Here is a 26,122-nt window from a genome sequence, read left to right as displayed (position 1 = left end):
GACAGTAAAAAAGGACAAACCTTTACTGTTTGCATATTTGGATATTATCTTTAACCCATAAGAACACAGGTATCCAACCAAACTTTTTTTTTTTTTTTTTTTACTGTGTCCTGTACTGGATGCCTTGTGGCACTGGACTGTTTCTTTTTTAAGTGCAGTATGTATTTTAAGAAATGTCCATTTGGTTTGTTTTATATCCAACATAATTGTATTTTTTAGTAGAAATGAGTCTTGTGGGCTAATGACTGCTTAAATATTTAGGGAGATGTGTTTATTTAATGTCTTGCCAAAATGTATATATGTAGATTGATGCCTCTTGTCTGTACAGTGAATATGTTCCAGGAGCCATGGTTAGCTTAGCTTATTAGCCTGGAGACCAGGTTCTTTTGAAGAGTAATACAAATATTCTAAAAGCTCCTCTAGCTAGAGGTGACATTTACACTTAAGTATGAAAAAACAGCACTATCAGTGAGGTGGAGTTGGCTTTGTTGGGGTGTCTGGAACTAACCCAGATGGATTCCAGGAATTAATTCAAAGTATTGGCCATAAATCAGTTTCAGCAAAAGATTCTGTCAGATTCAATAGAAAGTCTTCGCTGTGAGAAGCCTCGCTTTCTTTCCAATGTGCAAATAACTGCAGAAAACAAGCTCACACAGAAACAAACTTATTCATTTCCATACAAATAAGTAGAAACAGTTTAAACGTACCAAGGACAAATAAGTACATTGCCTTCTCATCTGGTTTAGATGGTAAGACACAAACACAAGTAATTTAATCTAATCTCACATTCATCTCCAGCCTTCAGTGGTCTCAGAAGACTCACATATCCACACAAAAAAAAGCAAGTCTACATTTTTCTGCCTTTCACAATCACCTTGAAGCATGAATAACTGTCTGTCTAGGCAATTTGTGCATGAAAACAACATTTACACACTTAAATGAATGCACAACTGCTGCTAGATATTACATGTCAATTACAGGCTGTGAACAGTCATAGATGAAAACTTAAATCTGGTGCTTTCCACAGGCACTATGTAGCTGGGAAGCCCCAAGCCACAACACTAAAGGCTCATATCACTTAATCTTAACACATTCAACACCTCAAATCTCCTCCACACCACTTTGAATCTTTTCTTCTTCTCATTCTCCATTGCATCTTCTTTCCTGCCCTCTGATTGTTACCCTGTAGTGTGGCAGTTGGTGATAATTTCATTGCAACTATTCCAACCCACTCACAATTGAGCTTCTCTGAGGCACCTAGAGCGGGAGACAGGGAGCAGGAGGGGGAGGAGTGGTACAGAGTAGCAGCATGGTAGGTTGCACAGTGCACAGTGAAAGCCAGAGCTGACGAAAAATGCTGGTGGAGAAGTGTGTGCAGCTGCAAAAGTATAAGAAAGCACAACGAGCAGAGATCATTTTTATATTCAATGTGGCTAAAAATGTCTATAAAATCACTGACTTCAATTCACTACTTTAAACGTTTGGCATAAGATTTTTAGAACAAGACCCTACAACAATGGACAGTCACCTGTCTGCACAGTTTGGTAAGGTATACCTCCTGGGTGGTTATAGTTACATAGCCTTGGTTTGCTTTGTTGTTTTATTGCTTTGTTGCTTTACGGAGGCCGAACATTTTATGAAAAGAAATGAATCCTCTTCACCCAGATCTCCAAGTATCTACATGAAGATAAAGATCATTAACATTATCTAGTTGGAGAAAAGTGGTAAAAAAAAAAAAAACTGAATGTGAGAACAACAACAAATGCACACGTGTCTTGAAGTGGCACACAAACACGCCACATCCCTTTTCTATCCTAAACCAACTCCACTCAAGTCTTTGTCTGCCCACCTTGACAACTGAATCTCCAAAGTAATGGTAAACTTCCTCTACTACCTTCCTTTTCTTTCTCACCACCGTCACTTCCACCTTCTCACTACACTAAAGACATTTTCAAATCTACTTTCTTGCTCAAAAAAAAAAAAACAGGATTACACCAATAATTCATAACCTGTACACATGCTTATGCACAACTCACATTAGTTTTCTCTCTCTACGCTGAGGTTTTCATTTCCCATTTGATTTGGGCAAGGTGAGCATTTGGAACCATGTGAAGAGAGGAAGCGTACCGTTGCGCTTCTGTTTGCAAAAGTGGAAGGTCTTGTTGCCACAATACAGCAATGCAGCACAGCACGTCCAGTTTGTATATTTCTGAATCACTGAAGACTCATTTATGAAGATACCGTCTATCCTACTGAGTTGTCTTGCTCTTCACCACTGCAATGATTCAAATACATCCCATTACTCTTGGATGCCAGAAATCCATCTTGCACACACACAGGTTTGGATGTCTACAGCAGACATTGTGGCAACCCAGATAAAAGCTGTGCTCACACTCTGAAGGCTTGTGATTAATAATAAGCAGCGTCCTTGTTCCTGAGCGTGAGTGTGCCACGCTTGAGGTCAGTCCAGCTCATTGTGCATGAGCTTGTGTGTCTGTGAAGTGTGAGATTGTGTACAGATGTTTCTGTGCTGAGAGTCACCTTCACTGCAAAGCTGCATTTTCCGGTGCGGACTGCCTCTTCGTCTGTCTGCCATTGGTGCGGCCGACTCGACTCCGGCACGTAGACATCTTTCTTCCGGCGGAAGCTCTGCCGCAGCTTATTCATTGCTGAGCTCCCTGGGAATGGTGAGAGACACTTTGTTAATTGCATGAAAACTCTGCTGTCAGCAGCAAACAAAAAGCTGCAGAAATATGAAAAGTAGCAACAGTTAAAACAAATCTAGGAAATGTACATATTCACGTGCAATCAATAGCAAGTGTCAAAACAGAAGTTAGTCAAGTTCCTGTATTTAATAATAGATGGTGATTGAGCAGAGTCACTTTCGGGCATTGTGCTTAGTCAGAGTAAATAGGACTGCTTTGAACACTGAATAGGTGCACAACACAGTCAAGTGTTGTGTCTGTGACTCATAAAGAGGAGCACGAGTCCCTGTAGTGTTGGGGGTCAAGGTGGCCCAAATAAAAGAGAGGACACTGAGGACAGTCTGCCGCTCCTGTTGAGAGAATGTTTTACCTGCTGTGTTGTATGAGGACTACAAGTTTACAGATACATGACTACCAAATAGATCCTTTAGATACCTTTTTTGATATGATTGTTCTATATAAATGATGAAATCTAGATACAACATGCTATCAGCTACTTAACTAGTTTGAATCACTGGGCAAAAACTCTCAATACTTGCTGTTATTTGTAGACAGAAAGATAGAAGAAGAAGATAACCTCTAAAAACAGCGAAAAAACAAATCTAGCAAAACTATTAGCTTATTTTAAACTCAGGTTTGGACTTATTCATAGTAATAGCTGAGATCACACCAATTATTTGAAGAGCACAATGTCACTATCACAAATAGAACTGGCCAAAGCAACCAAATCACTTCAAAATTCAAAACCCTTTATTAATCCCACAAGGAAAATAGTAGTAGTAGTAGTAGTAGTGTTGATTCTAGGTTTTTAACACAGCACAATTAATCAGGTTAAAAGCACTACTGTCAAGTAGTGGATGTCTGCTTGGCTTTGGGAGCAGATTAGGAGCAGAGGTCCAATTAAAAGTTGCTGATCCAAACTAGAACTGAGAGGTGCATCAATCATCTAAAGCCTAGCTCATGTCTTCCGTAGAAACTCATAACTGCGGACCAGGAATCAGTCAGCCATGCAATTCTCACTTTTAACATAGGAGCACAGAGCATACTCCTTCACTTACAAGTCGTACCCATTAACTTTAGAGCTGATGAGGATCTGACAGGATTAAAGGTCTTTAATCCAGAAGAACTAACTGTCTGTGAACGCGTACACATAAGAACAAGCAGCAACATAGTAGCTTGAACTCCTGCACATGCTCACAGCGATCGCACACATATGCACCTACTTAACTTCAGACACACACACACACACACACACACTGAGCTGTCTGTTTGCATAATGAAACCTGTCCTGTGAGCCGGTAATTGCTCCGGGTAGAAAGTGTGTTTGAGGTGAGGCTCTCTTATCTGTCTGTGCCAGGCTCCAGCTCTGTGGGCAGCACACAATCAAGTGTTCATCCCTGACCAGGCCACCGAAACACACATAAACGCATCAAAACTCACTGAAGAGGAGCCTGAGAGTGGACCATGTACTGGGACCAAACGTGCCACATGGCAGTAGCATATTTCTGCACTTCAGACAGCCTGAGCACACCTACAAGAGACTCAAAACAAAATAACCTACAAAAGACTCACAACTTGATATGTAGGCATTTTAACAAGCTGCATTTTATGAACTATCTACAACTTTTAAATGGGTGGGACTGCCTTTTTTTACCCCCGTCACAGGAAACTGTGGTATAGCCTCTTATCTGTTGCCTGTTGCTCCTAGCATGAATCACAGAGAGACAACCACAACCCCTGAGCCGTATTATAGGCACAAACAAATTTGCACAAAGAGCTCTCTGAAAAAGAAGTAGAATCAACGTCTAGAGGTGTACATTTGAAAATTAGATGAGTTCAAGTATCTGCGACCTAGACCTAGAGCAGCCAAATACCTTTGTAGGTGTCGTAAAATGCAGTAAATGCATCCACTCTGTTTAAAAATGTGTGTATGCACTTGACTTTCACATGCACAAGTTGCAGCCTGCGGCAGAGTGAAGTGTTTGAAAACAAGACGACTGAGTGAGAGGGAAAAATATTGCTTCATCTCTCACTCCTGCTCGTTTATTTAGGTCATATCATGTTTGGGCTTACTGCAGTGCCAGTGACAGACTGTATGCTTCCAGCCTGCAGAGTGAAGAGGAGGAGCAGGAGGAAAACAAATTTGTCTGCTCGAGCACCTTGTCTTAGACGGCACAAATTACAGTATTTGTTTTCAACGTGATGTGCATCTATTTTCAGTTAACATTGTCACCTGGAATACATTAATGACTCTGTCAACAGATACAGCATCAACAAAACACACTGCTGGCGTATACGCATATTGTCGAGATGAGTCAACAGTGTTTTTGACACATTTTGAAGAAAACAAATTTGTTTGTGATACTTTAAATGATAAGCTGGAAAGTTGGTAGGCAGATTTCATTAACAGGCACCTCTTTCCAGTCTTCTCAGTAATTAAAACAGCTGCGTTTTGGTTCTAGCTAACCAGTTTGCCAATTTGACAACCACACATTTTCTGCAGATAGCTACCAGATGAAGGCTCGTTAGAACTGCAAAAACTGATTTATCAATTAACCCGTTGCCTTTTTCTTCAACATGTCTAGGAAGGAAACATCCAAACATCAATAGTTTTGTCCAACCCAAATCTAAAAACATCCAAATTATGAAAACAAAGGTCTTCAAATGTTTCATTTTGTCTGACCAGAAGACAAAAACCCAGAGACAAAAGCCTCTAAAATAGTTGATCCCCCTAGACTTGAGTGCAGAAAAAACGAAAGACATTTCCTCTCAGGGGATTTTGAAAGATCTTTCGAAATTTATCCAAGAAAGTCTGGTAAATAGCAGTATTTTTTGGTCTTATAGGCTGATGTTGGCCCATTAACGCGCTCCATCGTTTTTTGCCTCTTCTAGCAGTGCCTTACTAAGTCTTTTAAAATCACTTAACGCTCATGCCAGCTTACAACCCACACACCTCTCCTGCTTAGTGCTGTATCTAAGAGAGACAAATAAGAGAACAGGAATTTGAAGTGAAAGTGCATATATGCATGTGGTGTGAACAAAATCATGCATTTGCTGTTGATGATATGAGTGGTGTTGTCAAAATGTTTGGAATGATCCCTACTTAAAAATTCACATCTACCAAAACATTACTATAATCTTATGTAAAAGCGGCTGCATAGTGTAGTAGTAAGACTGCCACCCTCTATGTGGGAGATCGGGGTTCAAATCCTGGCTTTGACCTGCCTACCTACCTCCCACCTTATATCCTTATGCCTGAATTGCTAGTCGCTTTGGATAAAAGTGTTTGCTAAATGACTAAATGTAATGTAATGTAAAAAACCTACATCTAAAGAGGGACTGCTACTGAAGATTTACATCTATCATAACCCTTTATACCCCAGTGATACAGACAGAATGAATCAATGGTAATCAATAATTTGAGCCAACAAAATAAAAGAACGCATTAGATGAGTGAGGTTCAGACCAGTGTAAGCTCCAAAGTCAACTAGAATTAAAACATGCCATAAATTTTTCCCCAATGCACAATTTTCTAACTCTTTTGGCTATTCTCAACAAACCTGAACAGATCATGTGATAATCTGAAGGATTTACGTAGGTAAGTAATTTCTTACACAAGCACTTTCACTTGGAAAAAAATTCCTTTCTCTGTGACCCTAGGTCAAACACTCGGGTGGTTGAACATGGACTTAATGTATGAAATCTGCGTATCCCAAACATTCTGTAGCTCTAGACCAGGCAGTGTGGAAGATGGAGTACACAGTGAGCACTGAGGGGGAAAGTCTGGCTGTGATCGTCTGGTGCAGGTTGGGTCCCTTGTGTGACCATGAGCCAGAAGAAGGGAGGCAAGAAGGGAGGCAAGGTGGGAGACAAAGATGGAGCCACAAAGTGAGACAGGCAGAGGAGAGGAAAAGGTAATGGAAAAGAAAATTCAACATGCATAAGTGGAACAGGGAAGAAAATTAATTAGAATGGAAAAAATAATAAAAAGTTGATACAGAAGGAGAGGGTACGAGGCAGCTGAAGAAGCTGGAAACGGGAATTAAAAAATAGCAGAAAATGAATTAGCGCAATTTATTTTATAGTAATTAATAATATAATTTATCTGTGGTTAGAATGTCTCAAAAGTTGTTTTTAGCAAAATTAACAGAATCACATTATTATAGCTTTATAACCTCATCGGGGTAACGTTAGTATACATTTTCATATACATTTTTTTATTGCCACTGTACATCAGACTTTATGAGAGGCATTAATGGCAAAAAAGAAATGAAGCAAACAAATGCAACTCAATATAATAATAATAATATATTTGTATATCTACAAAACAATAGCAAAAGCCATAGAACATGCATTTTATATACTGAAGATAAAATAAGATAATTTATCAACCCCCGAAGGAAAACTCTTGTTAAAACCTTTTTAAAAAAACTAAACTCATGCTTGTGTTGATGATGTTAAAAGAAAACCACATGTCTAAATTTAAAGTATCAAAAATAAAACAACACTCAGGACGTTTTTAATTTATAAATAACAAAAAGACTGAATGGGGAGGCTTGGAGAAAGACTGAAAAGCTAGGAGGGGGGTGAGGAGAATAGGGGGCTAAGGAGGTAAAGGCTTTGTTGTAAGAAAGCTGGATCTGAACCCTGCTGGAGATGTCACAGCGCCTATAGTCTGCTGCCATGAGGATCTCTGGCTGTTCACCTACCGGCACTAATGAGGACAATTACACAAGAACCATTTATACTGTGTGTGTGTGTGTGTGTGTGTGTGCACGTTCATATTCATAGAAACAAGCAACAGCGAAGAACAAAAAGACTGGAGCTCTCTGGAAACTCCCATTTGCAATATCATCGACAGCTCAGCATCATAAATGTAGATAAACTGTACACTGGAGAAGAGAGACACGGAAAGGACGCACAGAAGACAAAACAACAGAAATAGTGGAAATTATGGGAAAAGAAGACTCAATCAGTGCTGCAAGGCTGCCTGGGAAGAAGAGAGGGAGTCCCGCTGCTGGCTGTAGATGTAACAGTATTTGAATAATCTCTCCAGGAATGGAAAACTGATTAATCCTTACAGAAGGATCCTAAGGATGAGTGCAGTGGTTGAGTTTCAAAGAAGAGATAGAGGGAGGGAGAGGCAAAGAGAGCGTGAGAGAAAAAGAGGGAATGGGCATCAATTCAAGACAAAAGGGCCACACTGTCTCTAACCTTTCAGCCTGCCCCACCAGTAGCCAGCCGCTAGTTTTCATCTTATTTTATACTGTTGTGTTGAGGGAGAGAGTGTTATCTTTGTTCAGACTCAGTTCACAGCCCGGAGAGTAACACTAAGATAGTATAGCTTCAATCAATAAGGCCATCCATTCATAATGCAAAGCAGGTCTGGTCAGACATATCTGCTTGGCCCTGTTATCAGGGAGCTGGCCAAGTTGAGGTGATAGCGCCTCTGTTCTGCTCCCAAACGGCCATATGAACAGAGAATTTGAAAAATGCTGTTACCGTGGTAATCCAATTTTCCAGGCACTGGTTTGCGGCTTGACATAGTTATGTAAAAAGAGGAGCAGAATAAAAAAACACAACGAGAAAATCTGGCTGAAAGTGTGCGGTGCATCAAAATGAAAGCAAGGCTGGTCACACAATGGAGAGGGTGCGAAATTCAAAAAAAGACATTGACTAAATATGGGACCAAGATCAGTGTCAAAGGTCAGGGAAAGGTGCAATAAATACAACACAACTCACTAAAGGTCCAAAATATGTAACTACACTGCTCAGGGCTGCAACTGATTTAATGATAGTGTGAGGTTGATATTTAGTGTTTGACTACAAAAAGACAATGTGAGATGAGGCATCCTGCAGCTCTACTCATTAATACTGACCCCCACATGTAATATTCTGGGTCACATGCATCAATAGAGAATTAATTAGTGTCACAGTTTCTCTCCAATGCAGTTAATTCAGTATTATTGGCTGTAATATGTGGTTTGACTGCTGAAAATTCACTGACATTTCCTTCCACCAAAGTGTATTTATATGATTTAAATGTAATTCTCTTGGATATTAGCTTATTGTCTGATTAAAGATAAGACCTCCATTGATCTGTTAAGACAATTTGTTGATATAGATCAATAGAAATATTTAGTAGCACCAGGAGCTAATGTATATGAACCAACTACTTTGGACTTTGGAGTACCTTAAATATCTGTTCCTGAAACAAATGTATTATTTCTATATCTGTATGTTATCTTAGGATGTTTTAATTAACAATTGTAACATATCAATTTTATGCAGATGACACCCAGCTCTACTTCTCAGTAAATCCTGAGGATCTGAAAAAATTGTCTGACCTAAATCAAGACAAAACTGAGGTACTGTTCTCTAATGTGTTGCGGAGACATTGCAGCATAATCTGGGACCTTTGTAGGCATGTATTTATTATATATATAAAAAAAAAGATTCAAATGAAAATTTGTCATACATTAAGTGGCTTGTGCAAGCATCATCGTTATCACCACCTGCTCCGGCTCCCCACAGCCTGCTCTGCTTTAATACACCATCAATGTCCCCACAATAGTCAAAATTACTTTCTTTACCAGGTACAACATGTGTCTGAACAATAATTTACAGACACAACCTGGCACCCATGATGAAATAATGTGTGATCAAAGGGTTGAATGCTAAACAAACAAAGCAATTTCACCTGGCCTATGCTTCAGTGTTGAACTGTAAAAGTCAGCCAAATGCAGAAGGCATTACCAGTTTGACATGAAGCTGATCTAATAATACTGAAACATGTCTAAGCCAGCAGGACAATGAGTCAGTATTGTTATATTGTTAATCTTGGAAAGCATTTATTTTAGGAGGTTAAAGATGTTAAAGAGATGAATCAAAAGCCAAAGAGACAGGTTATAAAAAATGGGTGGTACTCCAAGGAGGAAGGAAATAGTGGGAATAGGAGTGCTGGCTACTGTCTGCACACGTCACTTATTCTCTGTCTGTCACTGAATCATCTCAGAGACCTTCAATCTGTTCACTGCCCCTAGCAAGACACAATGACCCCCGTTTCCTGTGTGCACATGACTGACCAGGGTTAGGGCTGATAAAGAGAACAAAAAGAGGGCCCAGACTGCTGCACAGGGGATATTAAGTTGCTCTCCACTCCAGCCACTTCTAGATTTGTGTGTTAGAAGACATGAGTGGAGATCTATGTGTCTGGCTTTTTGTGCGTGCATATATCCAGGAGCGTCCAGGCGTGGCATTAAGGGGTCTCAACCCAAGAGCTAGTCAACCAGCCAGTAGGCCATTCACACAGCACGGAGAGCCACATGTCACTTTGGGTAACAGCTGAGGCCACATTTAAGCAGCCAGGGCAAGTACTCCGGCACCAGGGAGTGGCAAATCGCTGTCACTGTATCATCTCTCGTCAGGCATGCCCTGATGATGAATCACAGATTGAATCAATAGGCAGGGTCTGGTTTCCATCACAAGGCCACAAGGAGGCATCCTTAAAATTTATGTTCATTTTTCCCCCAAACCATTTCTGAAAAAGCATTTCTGTGTTTGTTTTTGAACATATCTTCTAGGGGGGGCTGGTATGCCAAATACAGTGGAGTTTCAATTAAATGAATTGAGCCATAAACACTATAGTAATACTGTGGAGAGGGGCTGCTGACAAGCAGTGGCCTGCAAGATGGGGTGTGATGTAGTGATCTGGGTGTCCCGACTCAAACAATCCTGGGCCCTCTTTACAGCAGACCGCTGCTGACAGCACAGTAGATATCTACTCCCGTGGCAGCCATGGGAACATGTCTCTAAGTAAGTGTCAGTGATTTTGCATACTGGCTGACAAAGTGGCTGTTAGTTTGTACACCAGCTGGCCTGAAACAACCATGTCTCCTTTTCATTTCAGTTGAGAGTAATAGCTCTCATCTTTATTTGTTGGGAAGACAAAATGTGCAAAATGTAAGACAAAACTTTAACCTCCACACAGGAGATCACTCACAGCAAACTGCAACACATCATCCCTCACTCTAGAAGTGAACTCTTCTGGGAAACTTTGAGTAAACCTCGGAGCAAAAAAGCTACTCATGGAAACCATGTTTGCTTTTTCCCCTTGACATCACAGACGCACACACACTGCAGCAACAGTACAGAGAACACACAAGCAGAAGTAGGATGCACACATGCATAAACCCCTCAAATGTAAACACAACACACACTCTCAAAAGCACTATGCTCATGAAATCACACTCATACATATGGCACAACTGCAAGTGAGACAGACAGCTAAAGCTTCTCAAAGCCCCAGAGCCAAACTTGCTTCATTATTAAGCTTTAGTGGTGTTTGGCGAAATAAAATGCCATTAGTCACAGCTGCAGCAAGGTGGAGAAATAAGGCCAAATACTAACTACATACTAAGCATTATAGCCAAGCACAGCACTGACCTGAGGAAACACAGCCAATGTTACATATTCACCAGGCCTCAGCAAAGTGCTGTTAATACATGATCTATTAATCCTACTTATGTTAACAAAAAAGGCGAGCATTAGCACATTTTTGGAGTCTCACAGGAAGAATGCTGATATAAGATTGAAATTTATATTCCCAGGCAGTGAATATACTCATATATAACAGCAAATTAATCCAGTAAAACTGAACGCTAGTCCTACCTGGATCAGTAGTCCCAACTGTGATTTTGTAAACTTGGTGCAACCTGAGACCAGAGGGTCTTTGTGGATAGTGAGCAGGGTGGAGACTGTCACAATCTGAGAACTTTGGTTCAGTTCCAGGAATTCTGTTTCTATTACAAGTCCGATGTGTCAACATTCACTTTACAACCGACCGCAGAAAATGTCAACTTAGACCCCTGTTAGCATCAAGACAAGCTGAGGATTAAATCACAAACTAACAGGCCATTTTCCCAAAAAGAAAGCCTCAGACTGTGTCACACACAGTCAGACACACCGTTTCTGTCAAGTTAAACAGGTCTGGTTGTCGCACTATGAGCCAGTTAGCATGCAGAGCAGAGACAGCCAGTATAGAGTGCTTGTCACTAGAGTGATTACTAAAGAGCTACAGAAACACAAAAGAAAACACCTAAGATGATATTATTGATAGCTGAGTGACACCTTAAAGACAGCCTGTTGTAAATGTCATGCACAGTTAACACTCAGCTTTTCCACACAGTCATTTCTGATTTAACCACAGCACAGCAAGTGCTATGCTACAGCTGGGTTTCTGAAACAAAGTCATTACTGCTGACACACACCGGCTGCCAACACCTAACTGCAGTTTAGGTGATTAGGAGCACAAATAGCACAGAGGAAAGCAATCACTATCATTAGTTCAGAAAATATCTAATACAGTATCAGGGATGAGTGCAACATACTTCCAAATGCTTTATTTTTACTTTATATTCAAGTGTTTCTTTAATTGGTGAGCCACCATCAGCACTTTCCTCTACTCTGGTTTCTGTTTGTCATCTTCTTCCTTCTTCTTTACTCCAGTTGAGGCGACTCAGAGGAGATGTCTTCCCTGCAGCTACCAAATGACTTTGCCCTTTAAATGAAGCTGTGATTAAAGGGTGCCGAATCGCACCAATGTAACTGGCCTGACGGCCTCAGGCAAATGCACAGTTTATACCAATATTTACGGATTAAACATGGGGACTGTTAAGTGATCACAAACTGAAAAAGAAAGTGATTCATTTCAGACATCAAAGAAAAACTACAGAAAAAGAAAAATGGTGCAGTGAGCAGAGCCAATTAACTCAGTCCCCAAATGAGTTTCCAATCCAACCCATGACGAATTAAGCAACATGGGGATAATTTTTCTGTTCTATGTGTGGTGCTGATGCAAAAAGGGAAAGTTTAATCATAAAGTCAGTGGTGTTTAATGGAACCTTTACAATATACTTTCATGTGGCGGTACAATCCTGGAAACTATTGGGTAATGGCTAAAAGCTGGCTGTTTGTGTAATAATCATCAGTACTATTTCCTCTCTTGGTAAACAGAAATATTTAGCAGTAGCATAAGGTAAGGCATAGAGCCACTACACAGCATGCAAATAAACCCATGCCTGTGAGCCAATATAGAAACAGAGTAGATGCAGAAAATAGCTTTCCTTCCGTAATTCATCAAGATTAATAAACATAAGTTTGTGGTCTCTATAGCTGTGGTCACAGCAGCAGAAATAGTAAAGTAAAGTGAAACATTTCATGCAAATCATTGCATTGCAACTAGCAAGCTATTCTTCTAAAACAAAAGACAGGCCCAACAGTTTGTTCTGTTTCATTCATGTGAAATAAAGATTTAGGCAGAGTATCCATGTGTATAAAAGGCAAGGAAAGCCCCACAATAAGGAATGATGTCAGATTGTGCTCACTGAGTGTTGAAGGCCTGTCACTCTTCACTGCCCCACACCCACCATCATCATCATCATCGTCTACATCAAGCTGCAGGGTTAAGGGAATTTGCAATGGCCTTAAACACGGCACTGCAGGCTTCTGACATTCACACACACTTGACACTTAATCTGACGCATTGCATACACACAGGAAGAAGACTGAGCGGGCATCAATCACAAGTGACAGAGAGCTTAAACGCAGACAGACAAAAAGGGGAGCGTGTGACTTGAACAAGGATGAATGAAACACTGCCTGAGAATAAAGGATGAAAATTAGCAAGAAAGAAAAGTGATTACATGGAAAAATACTCACAGAAGAATCAATATAACAGAGAGCACAGTCTGTGGTTCCAGCTGCTGATGTGTTGTCAATAATACAGCTTTTCATCCCAACATTATTGGTAAACAGCAACACTGTACCATTGGTCAGTGGGACACTATGTGCATGTGTGTGTGTGTGTGTGTGTGTGTGTGTGTGTGTGTGTGTGTGTGTGTGTGTGTGTGTCAGTAGCAGTATTTGTCGAGCAGCAGGAGCAATGAGAAGATGGAGTGGAACAGGAACTTCCTGCTGAGTGAACAGACATGCTATTGCTGCACTAGCCCTCTGACCAAACCAAGACACCCAGAAAAACACATGAAGTTCATAGAAACACACACACACACACACACACACACACACACACACACACACACACACACACACACACACACACACACACACACACACACACACACACACACACACACACACACACACACACACACATATGATATAATCAGAAAAACTGATTTCTGTGACTTGTCTGGTCTGTGACTTTTGTCTAAAAGCTACATACCATTCGCCTTCAAAGAGAAAAAGAAAACTGACAGTAATGTGAACCACATGATGCCTGGCAGACTGCACTGACGTCAGGAACCAGCCAACCAAACTGGTCTTGTGACAAATGTAAATGGTGTTGTAGTATTTTCTGTACTGTTCTTTACATGAACCCTGTTCATAGTATCTGGTTGTACTATCAGCCAAGCTGAGGATGAATGTAGAATATTAAGTTACACAACATATTGAGCCAGTGCAGCCCAGGACAGGGCAGGACTTTGTTTCTCAATAAAGGTGAATTAGTTCCACTTTTATTTTAAACCTATGACACCATTTCACCTTCTGAGAGTATGCCGTTTTTACATAGATACATTGGCTGGGTGGTTGGAGCTTTCTTAGTTTGGTGTTTAAATTTGATTAGGGAACAGGACACTGCATCTTCAAGGTACAGGGAAAATTTCAATCTTAACAGTTCAAATAGATATAAGAAAAAAGTCCAGAAATTGCTTCATTTTAGAGGCTATTTCTGGCAAATCAATCTGGAAAGCACCTGTGAGGGTGTGAAGCTGGACTATGCACTCTAGGAATGAGATTATATCACCACAGGTCTCGCTCCAAAACACTGTGATTCCAAGCTCTTGAGGTTTATGCAAGAAATGGTTTCTAAATGTCAAGTAACTTGTTCCATGGTGTACTTTTATTTTAGAGCCAGGAATGATTCAGCAGTCATGGTAGACGCCTTCTTTTTCCAAAAATGTTGGACAACTCTTTTAATAAAACAGTCTAAAGTAGAAGGCTGTAATATGAACAATAGGAGTGCTTTCACTGTGTCCACTCATTCAGCCAAGCAGTCTCTCGGGCAGGCAATGAAGCCAGTTTACATTTTAGAACTTGGCCAACTTAATAAGACATTATTATGTAAGCATAATTGATAGGTTTTATGAGGTTTAAATGTATTTTTATTCCAGTTGATGTCACTGACCACCACACCTCGAAGCAGAGAGCAAACTCAGCAGTTAAAAAGTGAGTGTACAGAGCTCAGCTCAGCGGAAAACCAGCATGTTATATGGGTGAGGTGTAAGGAGGAAGTAGGAAGCAACCATGCCACACAAATATTGGACACACTGGCTCCAGGGCTTGAACTTGTGACCTTACCATTATCTATGGATTTGAGAAGCTGAATACTACCCATTTTTCGAGTCTTTTATTTAATTCAATAAGGAAGATATGTTTCTTGATAGAGAAAGAAAAGGACAGCAAAGCCCTGTCACCTATTATGAGAAAAGTAGGAATAATAAAGCCGACAGATGTCAAGTCTGTCCCTTCTCTGCCAAAGACAGGTTCTGGGCAGGCAGGCAGGAGGACAGACAAATAGGCAAGGACTGCAGCGCATCGGAGAATGGAAAATTACCAGGGCTCCACAATCAGCTGGTCATCTTTGATCAGCCAGAGCCCAGGCACCAATTACTGTGGGATAATCAGCAGCCCTCAGAGGCCTGATGAGCTGCAGGCACTCTGGGCACAACGGGTCAGTGACCAGCAGGCAAAGGCCTGGTCAACAAGGCTCACAGAGCCAAAAGCCGGCGGTGCCCCTCACTGAAATGCTGCATGAAGGCGGCCAAACAGACAAGCAGCACAGCAAAGCCATTGTTTCCATCCTGTCGACTCAGCACAGTGGCACCCTCACAAGCCAGACATCCTCTTCGCAGACCGCTTGATGGTGAAGTGGGGTGTGTGAAGGTGCTACTGCAAACGTTACCGTTTTATTCACGCACTGTGAAATCCAAAATACACAGCAGACATAGAACAAATGCTCACACACAAGCTGCTCATACACCTGTCCCTGTAATTCTGTGGTAAACAAAAAGCTGCAATGCTCAAGGCAGCACTTGCTGCACAGTGATGCAACACATTAGAAACATGTTCCTCAACACCTTTCTTCACTGACAACCCTTTCCTACTGTGAAAAAACACTTTCTACCTATTTCTGACTAATTTCACATCATCTGAAAGGAATGTGGACTGACCAAGCAAAGTTAATTCAACTGGAATGTCCCAAACATACTCTTTCCCACTCACATTCCCCTCGAAAACAGTCTGGTGTCTAAAACTAATTCTAGCTAGCAGCAATGTCTTATAGAAAAACTAAGCCTCTCAACTTGAGGCAGAACTTGATATTCAGCTCATTAATAATTGACATCTCTCTTGTGCTGGGGAACGTTCATGATCGATTAGGCTAGGCTACAATGGTGGCTGCTGTGCCCGCTCCTCCCTCCATTGTCAACACTACGGTGGCCAGAAACAGTTCAACAATAACTCTTTAGTCATTTTGTCAATGAGAAAATACCTATTACACCATCAAACCTGAATGCTGCATCACTGAATCTTTTGCTTACTCATACCATACAGTTATCTAACAGAACAGAGAAGCCAGTGGATCAGACTGTTACACAACAACCAGTGTTGGTCCAAGTACGCTCATATGGGCCAGAGAAAGTTTCCCTATAAACCAAGAGTCAGCAGAAGAGTCCAATTTCTTTTAAAGCATTGAAGCCTGAATAGATGAAAGATGTTACACATAGGACATAAAGTGTGTTTTTAAGATCATTTTAAATAAAGATATCAATGAATTCTTTGTCAAACTTGAAAACCGATGTCTTGCTCTTGACACAAAGGCAGTGAAAACAGATTTATCTGCAAAATCTATTATTTCACATGATGCCAAATGTCTCAGTGCAAAATGTTGTGTTAATACTGCAAAGTGAGGAGGAACTTTACAGCAATTGAATGCAGCAAAACAGACAGAGTTTAACAAAGAACACGAAAACATGCAAAACATCAGAAAAAATAACCATTATTACAGCTGGTTATGTTTATAACCAGTAGCTGCTGTTTAAATAAGGCATATTTAACATTACTTCAGCTGCTGGAAAACACCAGCTCAACTGGGACAGATGTCCTAAGGATGTGCAAATACTGCTGTGCCAACTTCATCAGTAAGCCAAACCTTTATTAAGTGTAAGTTGGCTTTAGCATAAGCATCAGATACAGTGGACAGCTAAATTTGACAGCTGCCATACAAATTGGTGGAATATTCATAATTTTATGCTGCAGTGTTTATTGACTTGATTGCCACAGTGAGCACAGAAATCAACACGGAAACTTAGGAATAGTGATACACCATTAATCTTATTGCGACTTGCAAAAAAAAAATTCTACTTTGCTTACTGGTGTTATGTCTTTTGCAATAAAGTAGTCTTATGCATTTGTAATATCACTGTGTGTCTTTGTTGTGAGGTAAGGTGCTGAAAAAAGCGGACACTCTGGTCTTATGATGATGTGTCACACTGGTTGCTTTAGAGAGACCACCAGCACTTGCTTGGATCTGGGACTGTACAGTCTTGCATTATGCTTGCTCTATAGAATGATAATGCTTTAGATGGTAAAAAAAAGATCAGTGGTATTATGTGTCTTTGTGGGAACATGCTTTCAACACAGTTTACTCTAAACCTAACCTAAGTTGACATGGCTGTAACTCAATTCCAGCCACATGAAGTTTGGCATGGCAGCTTTTCATGTTGTCTGTCAAAACATGGATGGCATGAGTTATATGAACACTGTATTCACCATGTATTCATCTTGTGTTGTGTTTTCACGATAATTATTTTTATTGTTTAATCACCTGCCCCAATTTGTGTCGTTCCATACGACAAGCCCCTTATGGAAATATAAAGAAATCACAGACTTCAGAAAAGGCTAATTGGCAAGAGATATAGTGCCTATGTACACAGTTAATCAGTAGTTAAGTAGCTGGAACTTGTAAGCATTAGATAAAAGTGTCTGCCAAATGACTAAACGTAAAAGTGCAGTTAATGCCTGTTGTTGAGTTGAGAAATACACATTTCAAAAATGTATTATTTTGCAATCGCATTTTGTCAACAACAATCGCAATATGACCTTTTCACCAAATCAAGCAGGCCTATTTGACAACGAGGCATGTCAATTTTATGATTTCCGCCACCTGTTACTAACCAGATCTCATTAATTACCTAGCAGACACAAACACATACTACAGCAAACTTAAATACATTTATTCACAATTGCATTGCAAATTCTTATCCTCTCCACTCTTAATATATATAATAAGTGCTCAATTGATATTGGTGATTAATCAATAAACAATGAACCATTTATATTCTCATTCCGTACTTTTCACATGTTTTGGTCCATAATTTTTGAAATTTATGCGCATCATTTTGCAAGTGAGTCTTTTTGACATGAGGAACAGCCATATTTTTCTTATCACTCCATCACCCAGCAACCGTTGTGGTGGTTACCAAGGAACCGGTGCCACGGCAACAATCATATGAAGCCACCGTGGTGACGGGAGGCGGTGCAAAGAAAGGATGGGACTTCACAGATTAAACAGAGCTAAAGTGGAAGCAGCATGCAGGCCGCTCAGTCAAGTACATGGAATTTGTGCACAATGTGTGAGGCAAAGGCATCACTATCAACTAGGTTGTGGAAGGAGTCATTAGACATAAACAAAGACACACGCACACATGCGTCATTTAGTTTTGAGACAGGGTGTTATTACACTAGCCACACACTGAGGTGTTCACATTAATGAATACAGTGGAGCTTAGTGAAAAAGGTGATTTCATAAACCACATACCAAAATCTCATATGTCACCCATAAGAGAAAAGGTGTTTAGTCATACTGCCAATGAAACTGCAGGTTAAGCTTTTTTTTCCATCTGTCTTTATCTTTTACCTTTTTAAACAGGTAAGCATCACAAATACACAGCATTTGTACAATTTTGGCATATTATAAAAAATGCTTTTTTTTTTACATGCTGTTAGGTAGACAGGTCCTATTCAAATTAATTTGTGTTCATGTACTCACAAACCTGTCAGCTCTTCAATGTCTTCAATGCACAACACAAAACCAATGTAAGATCCTCAGCACATGCATGGAAATCCACAGTAGACAGTTGTAATCCGAACAGCAAAGATGTGTCTGTGAAAATATGATCCCCCTGATCATCTACTGGTGTGGATTCACAAAGAAGTTAGAATAAATGTGTCTTTGTGACGTGACAAAAAAATACCTCAACCAAAATACTTGGTATCCAGTGCAAAGTTCCCACCCTGTGAAATACACCACCGGTCACTCAGTCCTGGGTCACTCATAATTAAAGCAGAGATCACAAACCTGAATAAAGCATGAGCTGTTCTAGCACAGGAGGGTCAGGTATCACTCTATATAGGGCCCTGGAGAGACAAAAGGAGTCTCTGAGCTCCATACCATACTCAGGGAGGAGTGATACAGGAAAAAACCTGAAAGGCAACTCCTTGCATACAGTGATGCACCCCCAAACCCTTCCAGCCCTAATCCACAGTTTAAACAGCCACAGCAAAACGAGTAGCTCAATACCCCTTGGACTTAATTAAGTGCTAAAGATATTGTCCCAAAGGTGGACACTCAAAGAACTGCATTCAAAGCAGCCCTTACGTTCTTTTCCTTTTTTTTAATGAGTGCTGACCCAGCCAAATACTGCCACTGAGAAACAGCCCAAAGATACAAATACTGCACAGTTTGTGCTAAAAGTGAGATTAAATGCAGAGTATAATGTAACTATGCTTCAGAGACAGAAGGACTGTCTGTGTCTGACTGTCTATGGAAGGAATGGACTGTGTGCATGCATTTAAACATAAAACAGTCAAAGATGTTAAATGGTCTTCTCTTTGTTCATATTTTTAAAACAGATCTTCTAAAGTGACAGTCATGACCTACAACAAATTTCCTCTGTGATACAGGATAACACTGCTTACCAACAAACACATCAAAGACAGCTCTGCGGTTCCACAGGACCTATTTTAGGCTACTTATGTCGAAATGGGGTCAGCTGCACATTTGAGATCCTGATTCTAAAACCTCCCCTCTGGTTGAATCTTCTCAGAGTGTCTCTGCTGGATCCAGTCCCAATCAGCTCAGAATATGGAGCCGTGTGTGTGTGTGTGTGTGTGTGTGTGTGTGTGTGTGTGTGTGTGTGTGTGTGTGTGTGTGGATCTAACAAGTGCAACAGTACATTTTTTTTGTAATGATGCAAAGGTACCAACTGCCACATAGACAACACATAGATGTTAATGATGCTCACAAGAAGAGATCATTAGTACAATTCAGTAGTCAAACTTTCCTTGAGTTTCAACCATTTTACAGGTCAAGGTTAGTAGGTTAAGGTTCTTTTTCCACAGAGTAGAGAGTAAGGACCAGTAATTTTATTTAAGCATTGTGAACATATGATTGGTAAGCGCTGACACTTGCGCCATCAAAAACACTAACTGGATTCCTCTCTAATGAACTCCTAATGAATCATAACACTCCTTTCCTTGGAACACAACCAGACTGTGATTAGTGTACCTGAGTTTACGTGTCCTCATTCACACCTTCCCACAGAAATCAAACTGACTATGTAAACATGTGAGCATTTCATTATATCCCTTCAAATATGGTGTTGGTGTCGCACACTTTTAGTCAGTTGTCATGTAGACAGAAAGCGCAGGTTACAAATAGCACCGTCAGCCCAAAATATTCAATGACCCGCATCAAAACCTCAGCAAAAATAAATATTAACATGACATGAACAGGACAGGTGAGCAGTCAAGAAATGGTCAGAGACAACCTACAGCCATCCAGACTGTTCATGTTGAAAAAGAAGAACAGAGCCATATCTCCCATTCCTGTCATCTCATATCAATTCACGTACCACAGCACTGAAAGCAAAGCTGACACTGACACTCTGCTTTCACCATAAGCAGCAACAACCTTAACTATCTCACTGCTATCAGGGGACAAAAGTGAAGCCCTTTGATTCCGTCGTCATCACGTAGCAAGTTTATCTACCCATGTTGCATCACTACTCAGCATTCACATGTTTAGCTCACTGCCAAGAAATTGCCTCTCCTTTAAGAACATAGCGAGAGGGAGCTGCTGAGAGTAAGACTAGTTTCTCTCACAGAATGAATCACAAAGCTTCGCATAGAGATTTGTCTTGCATGCTCCTCCTCTCTCAAACAGCTGACAGACCAAATCACCACAGTGGGTTTGGTGGCAGATAGCCAGTCTTGCCTCCCTTATTCTTTGAGATGAGCTCAGCCAAGAGTTACTTTGAAAATTAAAATCATTCCCTTGCATATTTAACATCCCAATTGGTAACTGGTACTATCACCATAAATACCATACATCATCACACTGGTCATTTTATCAATTAGTGTACGAACAAACAAGAAATATGTATATACAAAAATGCCAAACTTAATATATTTACTGTTAATATAATTAAACTATCAATATGAACATGTCATCTTGTGCTTTGGGACAATAAAACAAGCATTTCTCACTTTCTGACCTTTACTAGCCTAAACAATTCAATTATGTAATATCAGCCATGATTAATGAGTCAGGTTTCACCTTGAAGTCCCACCACCATTAAAAGTGAAAAACAGTACAAAGCAGAAAGGTAGAAAAGCATGTCTATTAATTAAAGTCACACACCTTATTAACTTCCCTTGAACAAAACAGTAATGACATAACAATCATGGCTAATGAGGGCATCCAAATGTTTTTACTATCAAATAAACAGGATGTTTCAGTCAGAACGGGTGTGTTGCTGTGAATATCACATAGTCTGTCGTGAAACTGTCTTTGCAAAGTCCCATGTGTAAGCCAGTCTGATGTTTATCGGGGGTGGCAGACCAGAAAGGAAATCTCAAGTCAGTGCAGTGGTTCTTGCAGGGAGTAAACTCACATACAAGCTAATGGTGTTGCAATGTCATTACCAAATAGGAGAATCTAGGGCACATTATCACACTACACAAAAATTCACATCGTTATGAGTCACAGTTTACAGCTTCAGGGTAATTAACCTGCCTGATGGCTGGGTGCTAAATGTCGCATTTCGAGCAGCTGCGTTTTTCAACATATGTTTCAAATTGTAGCTCGACACATTTTTACGAACTTGCTAAGTCACTAAACTTAACTGCAAATGAATGCAGCCCAATTAATGCCGGTCTATAACATGTTTGTACCGACTGTGTTACCTAAATGATGTGGCAACTTGTGCCCTAGCTCAAGCTGTTCTGTCATTTTAGTCCGAGTTATTTGAATGAGGACGGTTCACCTTTTAAAGTTAACCAGGTAAGCTGTTAGCTATTCAACTCAGGTTAGCTAGCTAATAACCTCTTAGCTCACTCGGTAGGACAGAGGCAAATCCTTTCCCACACCCGTGAGGGATAGTAGACAACCTCAAGACTAACATTTCCATCATTCTGCTATCAATCCACGTTAACAGGCTAAATGTGATATAAGTCAGTCTACAGGGAGCTAAGACCCGTGGAGCTAACATAGCTCCGTGTGCCGCATCCGAAAAAACCCAAGCTAGTGCGGCTTAGCCTGGCGAGCTAACAAGCTTTACCGGGACATGCTAATTAAAACACACGTTACACACGCTTTAACCAACCTGTGATCACCGCTGCGACCCAGTAGATGCCCCGTTAGTCCTGTCAGCTATGTATCACGAACCGTGCCGTGCCAAAATGATTCAAATTCCACAGAAAGCGTATGGAGAGACGCTCGCAGTCCAATCGCTTCAGCCACCGCCGCTGAATGGCTGCTACGCGGAGACTCAACCAAACTTCCTCCTTAGCAACGGACCGCCCCCTCCGCACCTGATTGGTCACAGCTCACCGATCGGAGGTGATCGATAGATGCAGAGGTGGAAGAAGGACACCCGGTCAATACTCAAGTAAAAGTTCAAATACACGGCTAAACACGTAATAAAGTACACAGGCTATTAGTTATTCTGTGCATGGTATTAAACTTTATATTCAAATATCTCCCTACCTATAACTGAAGGAACTCCTCCCAGTGACATCATCTGGAGGAGTTTCTTCAGTTCACTATTGCTCAACCTGCTCTTCCATTGCTGCTGCTGCAAAGAAGACAGAGGGAAGTTTTGTGATTATTTTAATTATGTGGGCTACATTTTAGAGTTTAGCCCCTCCGCCCAACCTCGAACACAGAAGCCAAGTGAGACCGCTCCTTCTGGACTTATCATTGCAAAGATGCTTTTGGGGTGCAAATGCAATCTTCATAATCATATTATTAAACATAACTATTCAGTTTAATTGCTGGGTGTTTCTAATGAGTATTTCACCATTATTGTGTAAAGTCTGCCTACCAAGTGACTGTCACCATATTCAACTCCACATATAGACATATAAACTGATGTAAGTACGATAAAAAATAACATAACTTCTTGATTAACCTTTTCAAAAATTAGATATTATTGCAATAAGAACCTTTTCTTCTTTGTGTAACTAAACAGATGATAATTGTGCCATTGTAACTATGTGAACGTCACGTATAGGTTGCGTATAACTTAGACGTGCTCCAGAATGTCTTGATAATCTTGAGATTTCATTGCACCTGCACAGATTCAGGACACCCTGTGCCAGATGCAGCAAAGCAGCCCCACAACACAACATGTTTGTCTATAATTTTCTTTCTAATCTCCTAAAACAACGCTCTCTGTAGCTTTCTGTGGTCCATGTTGAGTGTGGTGCACAGCATGATACCAAATAACCAGTTTGAGGACACCTGTGATGCTAATTACAGGACACACTTTAGTTTAGTTTCTCTATGGTCATATAATTTTCAGTCTTTTCTAGGGGTGTTACAATTTATTTAATTCATTCAAATAAATCAAAATTTCTATTGATACGGAATGCTGATTGTAAAATCAAATAAAGAAATCACATATTCAGACTATGAGACATAAAATTAAATCTAAGGTTAAGAAAATCATTTGAATGCTGTTAAGTTTACAATTTTTAAACACTGTTGATTTGTATTATACACAATGACAAAAAAGCATCTTATCAACAGTCACATCTCATGCTTTCCACGACTGGTTAGGAATGTAGTTCACTCCAGTGCTGTCACACAAACAACTCAAACACTCCTGTGCTACTAAGAAAGCTAAAGCTAAAGCTTCTCCACCACTCAGCTACAAGTCATCTTAACTCCTTCAAAGACTGTTTTTATGGTTGATGTGCGTTGTCATCGAAAGTACCAGATGCTTTAATTTCTAATAACTACTTTTACACTGTATGATATGATAAGCAATGCATCAAATGTTATGTTTAAGATGTCATTTTTTGATCTATGTGTAAAATGTAGATATAATGTTTGGTGGGAATGCACAAGTTGAGTGTAAGTGGATAAAATACAGTATGTCGGACACTTCATTGTCTATTCTTTTTCTGGCTTGTGTGCAAATTAACCCTCATCAATGAAGGAACTCTTCAAGCCACAAAGGCTCCAATTGGATACCACCACAGCCTTCATACCTCCTGTGTTTTGTGTGTCAGGCCTTGATCTGCAGATATAAAACTCACCATAATGGATTTTGAATTTTAAACCTCATCTGACTTGTTTTTTTTTTTAACATTGTTTTCTGTCACTTCAAAGCAGCAAGGTGATAATTTAGTTTTTGTCACGTTCACCCTCAGCTCTGCCTGTCACCTGATGATGAAACCCTCGGCCTCTTTAACAGGCCAGAAGTTTATCAGCATTCCTTGCATAGTTTTGAAGTGCACTAAGCTGCAGTGTGGTGTGTCTTGTTCCTTGGAAGATTACAAAACCAACAAAGACAAAAAAAAAGTTAGGTTAAAAACGTTGTCAAGCCTGTTGTGCTGATAATTATCATGACATTGCATTTCTTTGCTCCTGGTGCAACTGTGAATTCAATTTAATTCATCTGGTTTTATTGGCATGACATGTTCAGGTACAACATTGCCACTGTTCAGATAATTTGATATACATTTAATATTAATTAGAAAACAAAAGCAAAGAATAAACATGAATATTACCTGTGTGTGTTAACCACAAACAAATCCTTTATCTAAACCTGAATGACTTCGGTTTTATAATGACAAGGTCAGAGTCTCTAAATGTTGCTGGTAAGTCTCTCCCTTATCTGTGAGGACACCCTGACCCCCTGTGGTCACTGTGTGTAACTCCAGTACTATGACAAACACCACTTCATGGTTCACCTGCACTGGTGTTTTCACCGTTTCTGCTTAATTCGACCCCTCCTGCACTAACTTTGTCACTTCAATATATTAAGATCTGTTATTCATGACAACCTGTCAAACAGATGTCTCAAACTGGACTAGAGTCAGGCTCCATGAGGCTGTATGCTCATGAAGACAGATAAAAATAAATAAAATGATAGAATGAAGACTCTTTGCTATTCTCAGACACCACTCATGGTGGTAAAATGTTTATCAAATTACAATTATTGGCACTTTAAAGCTTATAAACCCTTCAGCATTTTCTCTGCTCCTGCATAAAAGATCATTTATAATCTAATACTAATCCTTTAGTAGCATTTCATAATTCCAAATTAATATTTCTATATAGTACACATATATATAGACTATATATAGTCTTTGAGGAGTTTCTTTTAGCCTGTTTTATCCCATTCCTCCCCACAGAACAGCTTCATTTCAGAGATGTTTGTTTCTTGCATGAACTACCTGCTTCAGGACCTTCCACTAGCATTTCTATCACATTAAAGTATACCTTTCTGGTCATTTGTGTGCTTTTATTTGACAGCACACAGTGCAGAGGAGACAGAAAGGTTGATGAGAGAGAGGTGTGATTATGCAGCATAAGTCCTGAGGCATGACTTGAATTCAGGATGTGACATGTGCCGTAAGCCTTTGGCTTCCAGGGCACTCCGAGGGTCTAAGTGCCAATGTACACCTTTAAAGTCTAAGAGTCTGAATAATAGTCTAACTTTATGATGCATATAATATTGAGGTTTTGTTAAAACTGTCCTAGAGGGAGCATCTTGATAGCCGAATGCCATGTAACTGAAGCTCGCTGCTTCCAGTCTGGCTGGGAAGCAACGCTGCCTTCTTCTCCCATGTTTCCCGTCTACTTTCCAAATATTACTATGAAACAAAGGCCAAAATGCCAAATAAACAAAGAAACAAACAAAAACAACAACAAAAACATTGTATAACTGTTGTATTGGATATTGCTTGTCAGTATCTCTTCACATTACTGTACATCAAAATCAAAGTCCAAAGACCAAACAGCATAATATTACAACTTGAGCAGC

The 26,122-nt window shown here is 40.1% G+C and overlaps 1 protein-coding gene across 9 annotated transcripts in view; it reads right to left on the bottom strand.

The window, feature by feature from the left end:
- The window catches only part of numb (NUMB endocytic adaptor protein), a 36,559-nt gene extending 13,972 nt beyond the window's left edge, over positions 1-22,587 (bottom strand). For all 9 annotated transcript variants that reach the window (XM_026339198.1, XM_026339200.1, XM_026339205.1 and 6 more), the window contains exons 1-2: positions 22,451-22,587; positions 2,542-2,678 (exon numbers count right to left, since the gene is read on the bottom strand). In XM_026339198.1, coding sequence (XP_026194983.1) covers positions 2,542-2,667 — 126 coding nt within the window. In that variant the 5' untranslated portion in view covers positions 2,668-2,678; positions 22,451-22,587. The remainder of the gene's footprint in view (positions 1-2,541; positions 2,679-22,450) is intronic.
- Between the last annotated feature and the right edge of the window lie 3,535 nt (positions 22,588-26,122).

This window comes from Anabas testudineus, chromosome 22 (assembly GCF_900324465.2).
Source record: "Anabas testudineus chromosome 22, fAnaTes1.2, whole genome shotgun sequence".
Lineage (NCBI taxonomy): Eukaryota > Metazoa > Chordata > Actinopteri > Anabantiformes > Anabantidae > Anabas > Anabas testudineus.
This window is presented reverse-complemented; position numbering and strand designations above follow the sequence as displayed.